A 12154-nucleotide genomic window follows, 5' to 3' on the forward strand; every position below is an offset into this window, starting at 1 on the left:
CCTCCTAAGACATGTACACTCTTTTCCTGGTGAAGGGAGCTTTTACATTTATTTTTGGAGGGCCTTGTATTGCTGATGAAATCAGGGTTAAATTGAGTCCTGAAATGGGCCAATTGACTCTTCCAGATACCAGGAGTCCACATCACACCTAGGAGACTTCTTTCCTGCACCATCTTCTGGGAATACCATGTTAATCTGCCACCCCAGTAGCAGGCGAAGAAGGTAGATCATCTTTGACTTGAACCCAAAATCCTTCAGTTACTTGGAATGTAAATTTGGCTTCTCATTGTCAAAGGGCAAAACAAACCAAAAGTTACAGTTAACATGAGCTTTTATTACAAATCTGGTTGAGAATGGGAAAGAAGTGTCAATTTGGAATTATAAAAAATCAAAAACACCTAGTAAAAACAAAAGTGTTCGTTTTTCTGATAAGCAAAATTTATTGTATTCTGTTATAACAAAATGCTTTATGTACTTAAGGGGAGAACAAAAAGAAAAAAGCTTCTTGCAATATGTCTTTTCTGTCTGTAGAATTAAACAATATCCATAATTTAAGAAACCGAAGATGAAAACACAACAAAAACACAACAATCTTTTTATTTATGTAAATCAGATCAACACTGGACAATAAATCAATTTCTACCCAATACCATAACAGCTTGTCTATAAAGAACAGAAAAAGTCAGATAAGATTCTACCTAGGGTCAAGCGGTGTTTTTTTTTTTTTTTAACCACCCATTCACAGAGGTATAGATTCACAGATAAATAATCCCAAACTACTTGCTCGCCATATTTACACATTCCCATTAAATTAAGCATAAATAAATATATACAAACTTAACATGGATACCCTCCAGAGCTCTTCTCATGAAGAGTCAATAGATTGATATTTCTTGATTGTGTGGCAAAAAACAGTGTTAGCGAAATAAGACCAACTCAAAAGAGGAGTCCATTTGGGCATTTAAAGGATAGTATTCACTCCATTTTTTAAAAAATGAACAAATTTCAATATTTCTCTATGCCAATAATTTAATATACATCAGCAAAGGAGGGGAAACACTGGGCTCTTGAGGCAACATCAGATGGTTTAAGATTATTATTTCCTTTCCACATAATGTATTACAAGTACAGGATATCAGATGTGATGACAAATTTTCTATAAACAGTCTAACTAGGAATGCGTTGGACCAGTAGAACTGTGTGATGAGTTCTGGGTTTCGGGTTTTCCATTCTACCCAAGTTTTCATAAGTTATGATATAATGCTTGAGAGAAAGTGCTTTCCTTGGCCAAAGAAAACAAATCGGGCCTTTGAAAGCCTCTTCGGTTCTTTATGTGGGAGTGGAGAAAGCTAAGGATGTGGAGGCCAGAAAAAAGGAAAGAAAAGGCAAGTTAATTCGGGGGTGGGGAGGGGAGGAAAGACATTCACTTCTCATTGGGGGCCAAAGTTAAAAGATGCCCTTCATGATGAAATCCTCACCCAGAACAGCCTTTTCGATGCTCCCCAGAGACTCCCTACATGTAGGAAGGAGGCAGGACTGGGCAGACAATGGCCTGGATATGTTTAGAGCCTCTAAAAGAACTTGCAGAGTGGAAGTGAGAGGGCTCGGCTGCCACATCCTGACTCCTATCTATTTTAGCTATTTTGATTTAGGGATCAAGCATTTAGAAGGGGGCATGCGAGCGTTGCTAAAATGTCTAAGGATGCCGGGGTGGGCCGAGAGCTGCAACTCACCTGTTTTTTTAAAAAACAAAGCTCAAAGGGTCTTGCCTTAAACGTTTTCCTTGACTTAAAAGGAAAACTCTTGCGTTAATCCTACTGTTTATTGATTTATAAGCCCAAGGAAACCAAATCTTTTAATAACTCAATTATCAGATAAACGTAGCAGGCCTGCCTAACGAAAGCATGGGGGCGGGGGTCCTACATGAAAGAAGTGAGGGAAGGAGCGGGGGTAGTGGACTCATTCCACCTCCCCCCTCTAGGAGCAAGAGGGTGGGGAGAGTTTCCGTCCTGGCAGAGGAGAAGAGAGGAAAGCTTCCGTTCCTTGGACATTTCTAGGCCACTTCCTTCTGGGAGCAGGGACCCGGGGTGGCCGCTGGTAGCAAAGGGCTTACGCAGCGCCGGGCCCCCACCCCGCCTGCAGCCCATGGGGCGCCGCCCCTTTACCTACTGGAGAACGGGGCTTTCTCGGTCGCCTTAGCCCTTAGGGTGAGACCGAGAGCGAGATGGGCCGGTGCTGCCGGCGGCCCCTGCAGCGGCTGATTCTATGTCCTCAACACGACTGGGCGCGAGTGGCCCACATGCTCTCAGGACATGCACAGTAAGAGCAAGGCGCATCCATCGCGTCTCTCGAACGTCACACGCGTGGGGCGCGTTGCCCTGCAAGGAAAGGAGACGATGGTTTTCAGTGTGATTTCTCCCGGCCTTGTGCAATCAGAACACATCTAATGCAAGTGTCCAGGTTCTCGGTCAAAGGCACGGGCTTCTGAATGGGACAAAGAGGAGTGTCTACACTTTCCCTAAGGTCTTGTTCCCGGCCTTTGTGCTCCTTTCATCTCAGTCTAGGACTGGGTACTGAAGACCTACAGACCCGAAAAGGAGCAAGGGATAGGAGCTGGGGTAGGTCCTTACCCGTGGCTTGGGCCCTCCTGCTGACCTGAAACCAGTTCCCTAATCCCCACCCGACTCTGAGCAACGCTCTCGGCAGGTTCCTAAAATCCCAACCCTTACCTCTGGCCCCAAGGCAGTGTACGGAGTTGCAAAACTGAGAGGCCAAGGGATTTGAATGGATCCTATCTGTAAGTCTTGCGGAACAACATCTGGATCTTTATCTTCGAGGACTGTTGCAAAGGTCCTGCCTACTTTGTTTAAAGAAAGAGCTTGTCCCTTCACTAAATTTAGAGACCTATCTCATTCACCACTACCCTCAGGGGATTTTTCACTGCTTTTAGGAAGATGCAACAATGGATTCCAGATTTTATTTCATGATAATACTAAGATAGAGCTGGAGAACGGAGAGGGACTGCTAGAAGTGAGAAACATTAAATGCATGAAACTTTATCCACTGGGAGTAGTCACAGTGTATCCAGACGGTAAAATTCGAAGCTGAAATACATCTCCTTTCATTCTGCATTATTGTATCATCATATGCCAAAACAAGTGCACGTCTGGGAGAGAAAATGCCTCATTCATAAAGCATCTTGTAAGAAAGCAATTGTTGCAGTAACACGGGAGCTTGTACCACCCTCTTTCCCACCTCTGCTTGCAAAGCTATTTCTCTCCCCACTAAAATATCAATCACCAAAGAGCCCAGGGAGATCGAATCCATTTTAAATGAGGTTAATACTGTTAGAATATAGGGGTTTGCAAGAACCCTTACTCTTTTCCCTTAAAATTCGTTTTGCCCCCCCCCCCCCCCACACCACCGGAATTCTAGTGTTGAGGTATGTTAGTAGATTCAAAGCTGCTTCCATCATATTGGCCACTTTCTAAATTATTCCCTTTGAGCTTCTTTAAAGAAGTGCACCTGCAGAATTCTGACATACAGGCTTTGATTAAAAAGGGATCGGATTTTTTTTTTTCTCAGTACCTTATAGATTGTGTAGGAAGCCCAAGTCCTCTTTGAAGAAGCTCATAAACCATGCGGGCAAAGCTTTGGAAAACAGAAGAGAATGAAATGGTACATACCCCTCCGAAGGAATTACATACTAATCAACGCATTCATATTTTTTTTACTATCGTTCTTAAAATTGGTAGATGACACAAATATTATAACAAATGCAAGATTCTCTGTATGCAGATGCTGGCAAGGCTGGGAACTAGTAACATTTCTGAAAGGAACTGATGATGCGTCTGAATCAACTTTTTGGTCCGGATTTTCCTCAGCCGCGGAAAATCTGCTCCGCCGGCCGGCACCAAAAGCTGCGGCCTCCGCCTGCATCTCCGCAGGCCGCCCGCCCGCCCGCCCTGCCCGCCCTTGCCCTCCCTAGTTATGCAAACCACCAGGGAGTTGGGCACCGGTGAGTTAAGAACGCGGGGTGGGGCTGGGGTACTAAAGGGACTGAAACAACGCAAAAGGGTTAATAACACTCATTTCCATCCCCGAAGATTCCCGTAACAGTGTGAGGAAGGGAGGGCAACGTAGAAAAAGGGTGGCTGGGAGAGGTGTCAGGTGAGATGGAGGGCGGGGACTGCAAGTTTCCTAAAAAAAATATTAAAAATTAAAAAGTTCGTGCGTCTCAGTCAACCAGCTCTCAAAGCTCTGACACCAACGTTTCTCCGATTTTCTTCCAATAAGTTAGCGTTTCTCGTGTTTAGTCTTATGTTTATTTTCCAAAGGGGGGGGGGGGAATCATAGTTTTCTTTTATTATCAGTATTACTAAGCTCGAAAGAACCGAAGTGGAAAATCCGGACGGTTGTCTCCAAGTGTATCTTGAAATTGACACTGAGAACCGATATTGTTGCTCCGTTGTACGCCTCAGTTTTTTTTTTTTTTTTAAGTTATTTAGCTTTCTTTTTTTAAATTTGTGATTGTTATGTGTATTCTACCTAATATAATTCTTCCAAAGCCAATCCAATATTTTAAAGCTAAAATTATTTTTGTTTTTCTTTTGTATTTAAAACATTTTTCCTTCTTTTAATTTTTTTTTTTTTTCTTTTTTTTTCATTTCCTGTGTTTCTCCTCCTTGTCGCCAGTTTTACTACCTGGGCCTTCCCCAGACGTGTGCCTGTTAGTTGTGGTGTTGTTCAAGAACATCTTGTCCATGCCTTTGAGCGCCTCGGTGAGATAGTTCTGAAGGGCCGTGAGCGCCGCGCAAATGGCCGGGGCGCCGAAGCCATGCGTGATGAGGCTGAAGTGCGTGAGGCAGCTCTGGATGCCCGGTTCCAGGATGGGACTGGGCCGGCTATTCCCGATCGGTGTCCGGTCCTGCGCCAGCAGATCCGTAAATTCTTTACAAAGTTGCCTGCAGAGGGGTGGAGTAGGAACAGAAAATCACCCTCAGAGTTGTCACTGGCATTAAAAAGGAGACGTTCACACAAGCCCAGAGGCGCCGATCACCGAAGAGCGAGGCTAATGTGTGCGATTCCGCTCTGTTTCCTTTCCCAGCGCACTCCCTGGTCGAGCAGCTGGGACTGGAAGGAAAGTGGGGGTGGGGAGGTAATGTACCCCTTCCACCACCAAGCTTTGCCTTTTTTCCCCTTTCAGTCTTTCCCTCTTCACTCCAAGACCATACAGATTCTGCTTTGGGAAATTCGTAAGCTTCAGCTTTTGATTTTGAATATTCAATACATTTGAGCTCTTACCTGGTATTTCTTTTAAGCCACTTCCCCCTCCTCTCTCCTGCCTCTCCAACCTCTTGGTGATCAGGCACAAAAAGCCCTGAAAGATTTAGGCCCCTGGCCACAAGCCTGTCCCTGGCACTGAAGCAGATTGCTAGAGCCTTGCATGGCCCAGGGCAAGAAACTGTTTATTCTAGGAGAGAATGCTGATTCCATTCAAAGCACAAACTTGTTCACCTGCACAATTCAAGGAGGGAAATATTTTCTTCCCTCTTTTTAAAAATTGTTTGTTCCCTTTTCTTTTTTGGAAGTGTGGGCTACTAAAAATCTTTGTATAACAGGATTGTTGTCAATATAAAAGAATTCCAACATAGTTTAAATAAAACCTAAAGGTAGACTAAGACACTAGGGAGAATAGATTTTTATTTGTTGAAGGTTTTTATTTCCTCAAGGCACCTACAATTTTGAGAAATCTCCTAGTCTTAGAAATCCTGCGTGCTTAACTATAGATTGTGCTTATTTGAGAAATTTTTAATATAGGAGGTGGAAGGCAGAGTTTTAGCCCTGAAGTCAAATGGCTTGGCTCCGCTGGCAGGCAGAAGCACAGCATCCTACAGGCCACAGCTCTTCACAGATTGGTTGACTTCTCTTGGCAACTTGCCTCCACCCAGCCTGTGGGTCTGTGGGGTCTCAAGAGAAGCAAATCTACAGCAAATCTACTCCTAGACCCCTTCTGGGATGGCCTGAGAGATACTTGGCAACACATGACCTAAACAGCAGGTAAACAGGGCAGTTATTGGGTTTGAAGGATCCTGGGGTGTCCTATTCCCCAAGGTGTTGCCACTTTGGCAGGTGTGGTGGTTAACCAAATGCAGAAGACCTCCTCTCTCGTCCACTGAAAGAGCTGAAACACTTGTTTAAAGGCTGGTGGATAGAGAACACCCTCTGATGTCTCCATGGGAAAAGTACCTATAACTCCTCAAAACTAGGTAATTCCTCCTTCCTAAGTGGAGCAGTTCCTAAGCCAGAGATTCCTTGGAATCACCTGTGGGGTTCAAATGCATGCTCCTAGGCCCCCATCCATTGATTCCAATTCAGAGGGTTTGGGAATAGGTCCATGCATACATATCTTGGAAACGACCCCCAGGTGAATCTGATACTCATCCCAGGTTAAAAAGCACCGGCCTAAGAGAAAGCCACAAGGCTTCAAGAGGGACGTAGTGACAAACATCCCTTAGGGAAATAGTCATTTGTAGAATCCCATTATCTGAGTTATACACTTTGGTTTGATTTTTATTTTCTCCTAAAGTACCCTTCCTTTAAAACAAAAAATAAAGAACAACTCCCTACAAACACACACTAGACACCAGGCAAGGGGTAGCAGAACAATCTACTGACAAATATCTATATGTTGTTAGTTGGTGCATCAGAGGAAAATCTTCTAAAAAGAGGGTGGGTGCCAGGTTTTGATTCTTGGGAGAGATGGTTAAAGTCTTTCCTTAAGTTTGTACTCATTACCAAAGTGCCAAAAAGGAAATTCTGTACTGGGGAGAACAAATGCTTAGAGTCAAACATTTTAAATCTTCAAAGCCCAAAACCAGGGTCTGTAAGCAATTAAAGTTCTGGGACATTAATATTTTTTGACCCTGCGGAAAGGGGCAATCAAATTCCAATCACGTCTCAAAAACATCTGGACAAATTTGAGCAAATGATTTTTCAGCCTTCCATATATTTCTTTAAATTACGCTGTCAACGGAACAAACCGCGTCCTCGAGCACTAAATAAATGAGCGCCGCTGTTTAGGCCGCGCCTGCGAGAGAAACGTGCGGGCGCACGCAGCGCCGCCCACTGCAGGCCTGAGCTGGCCATAAAACACCGACAATATGACACCGAAGCCAAAGACAGGAGTAAATCAAATAAATAGAAAACCCACTGTAAAAGTTCAAATGAGCTCTAGACCTAAATTTAGCCAGAGATTTACTATTTTCCCCTCTGGAGTTGCAGTAAATTTTACAAGTCTGTGGAAGATGACAAACAGCAACGTTGGAAACGTAGTAATTAGAGCTGTGGGTAGAGATGAGTACACGTGGGTGACATCGAGACACCCTGAGCGAGCACACATGGCTGTATGGATATGACAAGGAAATAGATGTGAAACTCAGGCAGAAATATGCACCCAGGGATTCAGGGAAGCACTGAAAAAAGACCCACCTGGAAAAGGTCTGCCTGACATCCCCAGGCATGTAGAAGAGAACTGTTAAAAAGCCAAACTCGGATATAGAGAAGAGGACTGAGGAGAGAGAGCTCATCAACTCTGTCCACCTGATGGAGGCTGGGACTGCTTCCTAGCCAGCTCTAGCACACCAGAGGCTGCAAAAACTACTGCTACAAGACACAGGGAGCTCCTTTATTGCCCCACAGAGAAGGGTCTGCACTGCAGCTCCCTAATGCCTCTTCTCAAGCAGGTGGAAGTCAGAAGGGTGGAAGTCAGGGATCCAAGGCTTGGGACACTCACTTGGTGGCCAGCAGCATATTCTTTCGGGAGTGCAGGTCACTGGGGTCCGTGTGCTGCCGGTTCAAATACTCAGAGACAGCTTTAGCAGGAAATTCTGTTTCGCAAATGTACCCAAAATCCCGAGCTAAGTGAACAGCTTCTCCTGAAAAGATAGCAGTAGAGAATTAGCACTCAGTCCCTAAACATATCAAAGGTAGGAACCACATCCTAGTCAACTGTTAGTATGGCCAGTATGACCAGTGGAAGTGTTAGGGGCAAAGGCAATCGTGAGACAAATGCCCAAAGCAAAGAGGATTCTCCAGTTGTAATCAAAGTTGAGAGTATGAACTTTACTCTTGCCAATCTTTCCTGCTTTCCCTAGTCAAATTCTAGCTAGACATTCCCTGAATAGCTATGGGGTCTCCTACTCACTAAGTCTTAAGAGAAAGGTGGGGTCAATAAATTCAAGGTACACCTTACAACTCAATCTAGACAATTGGTTGAATATACAAGCCAGATCCCCCTGCTCTGCCTTCTTTTTAAAGCATCAGTAACACCTACTTAAAAAAAAAAAAAAAAAAAAAAAAACTTACAAGTTACCACCATCTCCTATAATTGTATTAGGAAAATTTCCTATTAATAAATAATATGTATAAACAAATCCATGTGTGTAAATGTTCACAAATATTAAAGAATATAGCCTTCAGGTTTCCTGCCTTTAGAGGTTTCCGTCATCATATATTCCTACTTAAAGATTTTCTATTGCACAAAGATGCAGATAGAGAAAACCAGGGCATCTAAAGTATTCCAGAGCTTATAAGAAAGTCTTTTTCGAATAAGGCATTATTACCCTTTAAAGCACAGCCTTAGGGGTTCGAGCAGGAAAGATCACAAACATTATCCCCTAGCTACATTATTTTTAAGGAGCATGACTTACTTTTAATCATCATTATCATAATAACAACAAAGGACTTCAGGCATGGTACATACAAGGTTACAAAAACTGAAAACTGCCAACCAAATATTGAAATTTCAGTGGGATTTCCAGTTTCCTCCCTTCTCCTTGAAAATCTGTCTTGGACTAAGAGTATTTTGACTGTTTTTCAAAATGAAGATTGTGATATCAGCATTTCCCTGAAGGGCAAAATGTGAAACCCCCCCGGGGCTGAGAGTCAACTGCTAATAAGTGTGGTCTGGAAATTTGGTGACTGCTGCCTCTGGAGGGTAAGTCTGGGCTAAGTTACTTTGCCTGAAAGATGGCAAAGTGCAAGGCCTATAGCCCTGATGACTTTCAGGTGCTGTTTAAATACACTAAGATGCTCTTCTCCAAAAATCAACTTACTGTAGGAGTGTCACAATATTTTATCAATAAAAAATGGAGGGAAAAAAAGTGACCAAAATGCTAGACTCTAGAGAAAAGTCTGCTTCTTCCTCCATTATGACCATCTGGCTGTATTTCCTTTCTGCTTTCAAAATTCAACTGCTGATAGCCTTGTTCTAGACTATGTTGAAGATCATATTCATTACATACCATAAATACCACCCCCAAAGTAAACCTATGAGCAAATAAAAAGGTGTTTTCTACACTTGTGGCTGTTTACTTCTCAATTAACACATCTACATAGAAGATCACACTGACTTTTCCTCTATGTTTTCTCAAAGCCCCTTCCTAATTTTCTCTTAGGCATCATTGGCCTTATTAAGCTATTAATACTTCAATAAGTCCCAGGCAGTAAGCAAGAGGTAGAATCCTGGGAGTGACATGAATTTTAAAGTAACCATTAGGGATCATATATACAAAGTGTTTTCTAGCAGTGACAATTCAGAGGTAAATCTGGAAAGAAGAAGTGCTATGGATTGCTGCATTCAGAGTTACTCTTGCAAGAGTTCATATAGGAGGTGTTTCAGACACCAATGGCAACAGAGGAGATTCTTGCCCTGGCTTGGAGGCTGGACCTGATCACTCTTCAGAGCACAGGGACCTTTGTATATGTCCCTTGTCGGCTCTGCAATTGTTTGTGCCCTCTAAATAAAAGGGCCTTTGAACTTCTCTCAAGCAGTCGCTTGACATCCAACTCATAAGGGTACAACGATCGCAATGATTTCCAGTTAATCATGAAACATGTAAAATGTCAACCTCCAGCCGACAGTTAAGCTCAGCCACTTCGTGAAATGGCCACACATCTTGCTTACCTTCCACCAGGGAGGTGAGTAACGTGACATTTGCTGCTTTACGCCTGCCGGCTGGTAAATTCAAACCGATTTTTTCTAGCCTTTCTCGCAAAGATCTACCCCCATTTTTCGATTTGGCTCTGAAATTGCAAGAATTAACATTCTGATTAACCTCAGAGTGTTCCTGAAACAAAGTTTAGACTTAGCAATCTAAAGCCCAGTGGAGCTTGAAGAGGTTTTAACTTGAGGTTAGCACTCCCCCCTCCTCTTCCTTTTGGTTATTTGCTGATAGTTTGCTGAGGTTTGCTTAATTTCTGCAATACAGAGCATTAAAAAAAATTGAGTCTTTTTTTTTTTTTTATCTTGTGAGGAAAAAAAATAATACCAGATGGGAATAATTAAGATGTAGGTTCCAGAGAAGCTAAAAACTGCACATGCACACACAGGTTCATTTCTTCTCAAGGTGTCAGGTAGGGGAACAGATAAGGAGTAAGAACAACCTTGCTGAGAAGTGTCAGGTGGTTCAGGAAGTGAAGGCACAAGTGGGCTTTCTGAGGAAGGGGTCAAAAATTGCAATGCAACAGAGTTGTTTAATAAGAAGGAAGACTGAAGTATGTAACTAATGTTGATGATCATCATGACAACAGAAAAACTAACACATAGAGTTTGGTTATATAATAAGCACTTTATATTATCTCTTTAAGCTCCTATATTTCATACACACGTTTGATGAAAACTTCCCCACTCTGAAGCTCAAAGGGCTCATTTTTGAAAAGGGAACCAAGATAGGACAGAGCAAGAGGATTCAAAAGAAGAAAAGTTCTTGGGTCTCACACACATACACACCCTTAATTTCTCCAGAGGCTCTCCACTGCATGTGCTAAAGACTGGGCAAAAATAAGAGGAAAACCCCAGTTACCATGACCGCCTTTTGATGCACTACTCACACAGTCACTTTTAGAAAAGTAAGGAACTGTCAACTCCTAATATGGGCTCACTTAGAAAGTTTTGTCTCGCCAGGCAGGCTTGGTGGCCCATGCCTATAATCCCAGTAACTTCGGAGGCTGAAGAAGGAGGATGGTAAATTAGAGGCCAGCTTCATCAATTTGGTGAGGCCTTAAACAATTAAGCAAGCTCCTGTCTCAAAAAAAAAAATAAAAATAAAAGGCGTGGGGATCTAGTTTAATTAAGTGCCCATGGGTTCAATCCCCAGTACAAAGAAAGTTTTGTGTAATACCACGTCACTTTCAAGTCTGTGACAGTGCCAAAGGGTTTAGGTACTGGCAAAGACTTTGGGGGATGCATTTAAATCTTTAAACCATCTCTCTTTCATTTCTACAAGGAGGAGTCAGTTTGCGGGTTGGAATATTGGGCAGTGCCTAAGTGGCCCAAGTTATAGTTACTAATACTTCGAAAGTGGTTATTGTTGACGGTGATGTTATTAAAGGAAGGAGTCCAGAATCTGGAAGTTTTTTTCCATCTGCGGAGCACAACGCATTAGTGGTGTGTGAAACGAAAAGTAGCTAGTCGCTAACTGTATTTAAAAACAAAACAGAAATATCAAGCGTAAGGTGTGAAGAGCGTTTATGGAACGTCTATTTTACGTGAGTGTGTTTGTGCAGGTTTCATTCTCCGGCTAGAGAGCGCTCTGCAGGTCCTTTCCGGTAGCAAGGGCGAGAGGAGATAGACTCAGGACGCTAAAGCGGAAGGTTCCCAGGGCGGAAAAATCCGTGGGAGAGCGACGCTGCGCGTGCGCGCCGCGCCCCGAGGGTGGGGGCAGCGTGGCGGGGAGAGCGGAGGCGTTGCCGCGCGGCTGGTACGTAGCACGTGGCGGCCACAGTTCTCCGCACGCTCCACGCAGGGACTGCGCTCTGACCGCCCAGTTGCTAGGCAACCGCGTTGGCCTGCCCAGCGGTTTCACAGGCGTCTTCTCTCCCACACCCCAATAAGACACTATTTTTTTGTTTTGTTTTTTTTACCTTCTGAGGACGCCGCCCAGGAGAGATGCATTGAGGCATTCAGGAGGGGAGAGCCGTCTCTGAACTTCTCCCACAGTTACTTTGTACTTTGAAGTTGAACTGAGGAGAGACAAGCGACCCGGGACGGAGCAAAACACCTCGCCGGTGTTGACAGACATGCCTCCCAAGAAGCCATCTTTATTCATCATTAGAGAAGTTACAGATTTGGGAGGAACCGGAACTAAAAAGA

General features: G+C 43.6%; 1 protein-coding gene across 6 annotated transcripts in view; it reads right to left on the minus strand.

Moving 5' to 3' along the window:
- Positions 1–572: 572 nt before the first annotated feature.
- Positions 573–12154, minus strand: part of TFAP2B (transcription factor AP-2 beta) — a 28672-nt gene continuing 17090 nt past the window's right edge. For 2 of the 6 annotated variants that reach the window (XM_079147026.1, XM_079147024.1), the window contains 5 exons: positions 11926–12145; positions 9968–10086; positions 7796–7937; positions 4705–4964; positions 573–2378 (listed from right to left, as the gene is read on the minus strand). In XM_079147026.1, the coding sequence (XP_079003152.1) occupies positions 2356–2378; positions 4705–4964; positions 7796–7937; positions 9968–10086; positions 11926–12145 (764 nt within the window). In that variant the 3' untranslated portion in view covers positions 573–2355. Of the gene's footprint in view, positions 3652–4409; positions 4965–7795; positions 7938–9967; positions 10087–11925; positions 12146–12154 lie in introns of those variants that run through there. The other 4 variants (XM_079147025.1, XM_079147022.1, XM_079147021.1 and 1 more) reach the window with 3 other exon arrangements.

Source organism: Sciurus vulgaris, assembly GCF_902686455.1.
Source record: "Sciurus vulgaris genome assembly, chromosome: 7".
NCBI classification, from domain to species: Eukaryota; Metazoa; Chordata; class Mammalia; order Rodentia; family Sciuridae; genus Sciurus; species Sciurus vulgaris.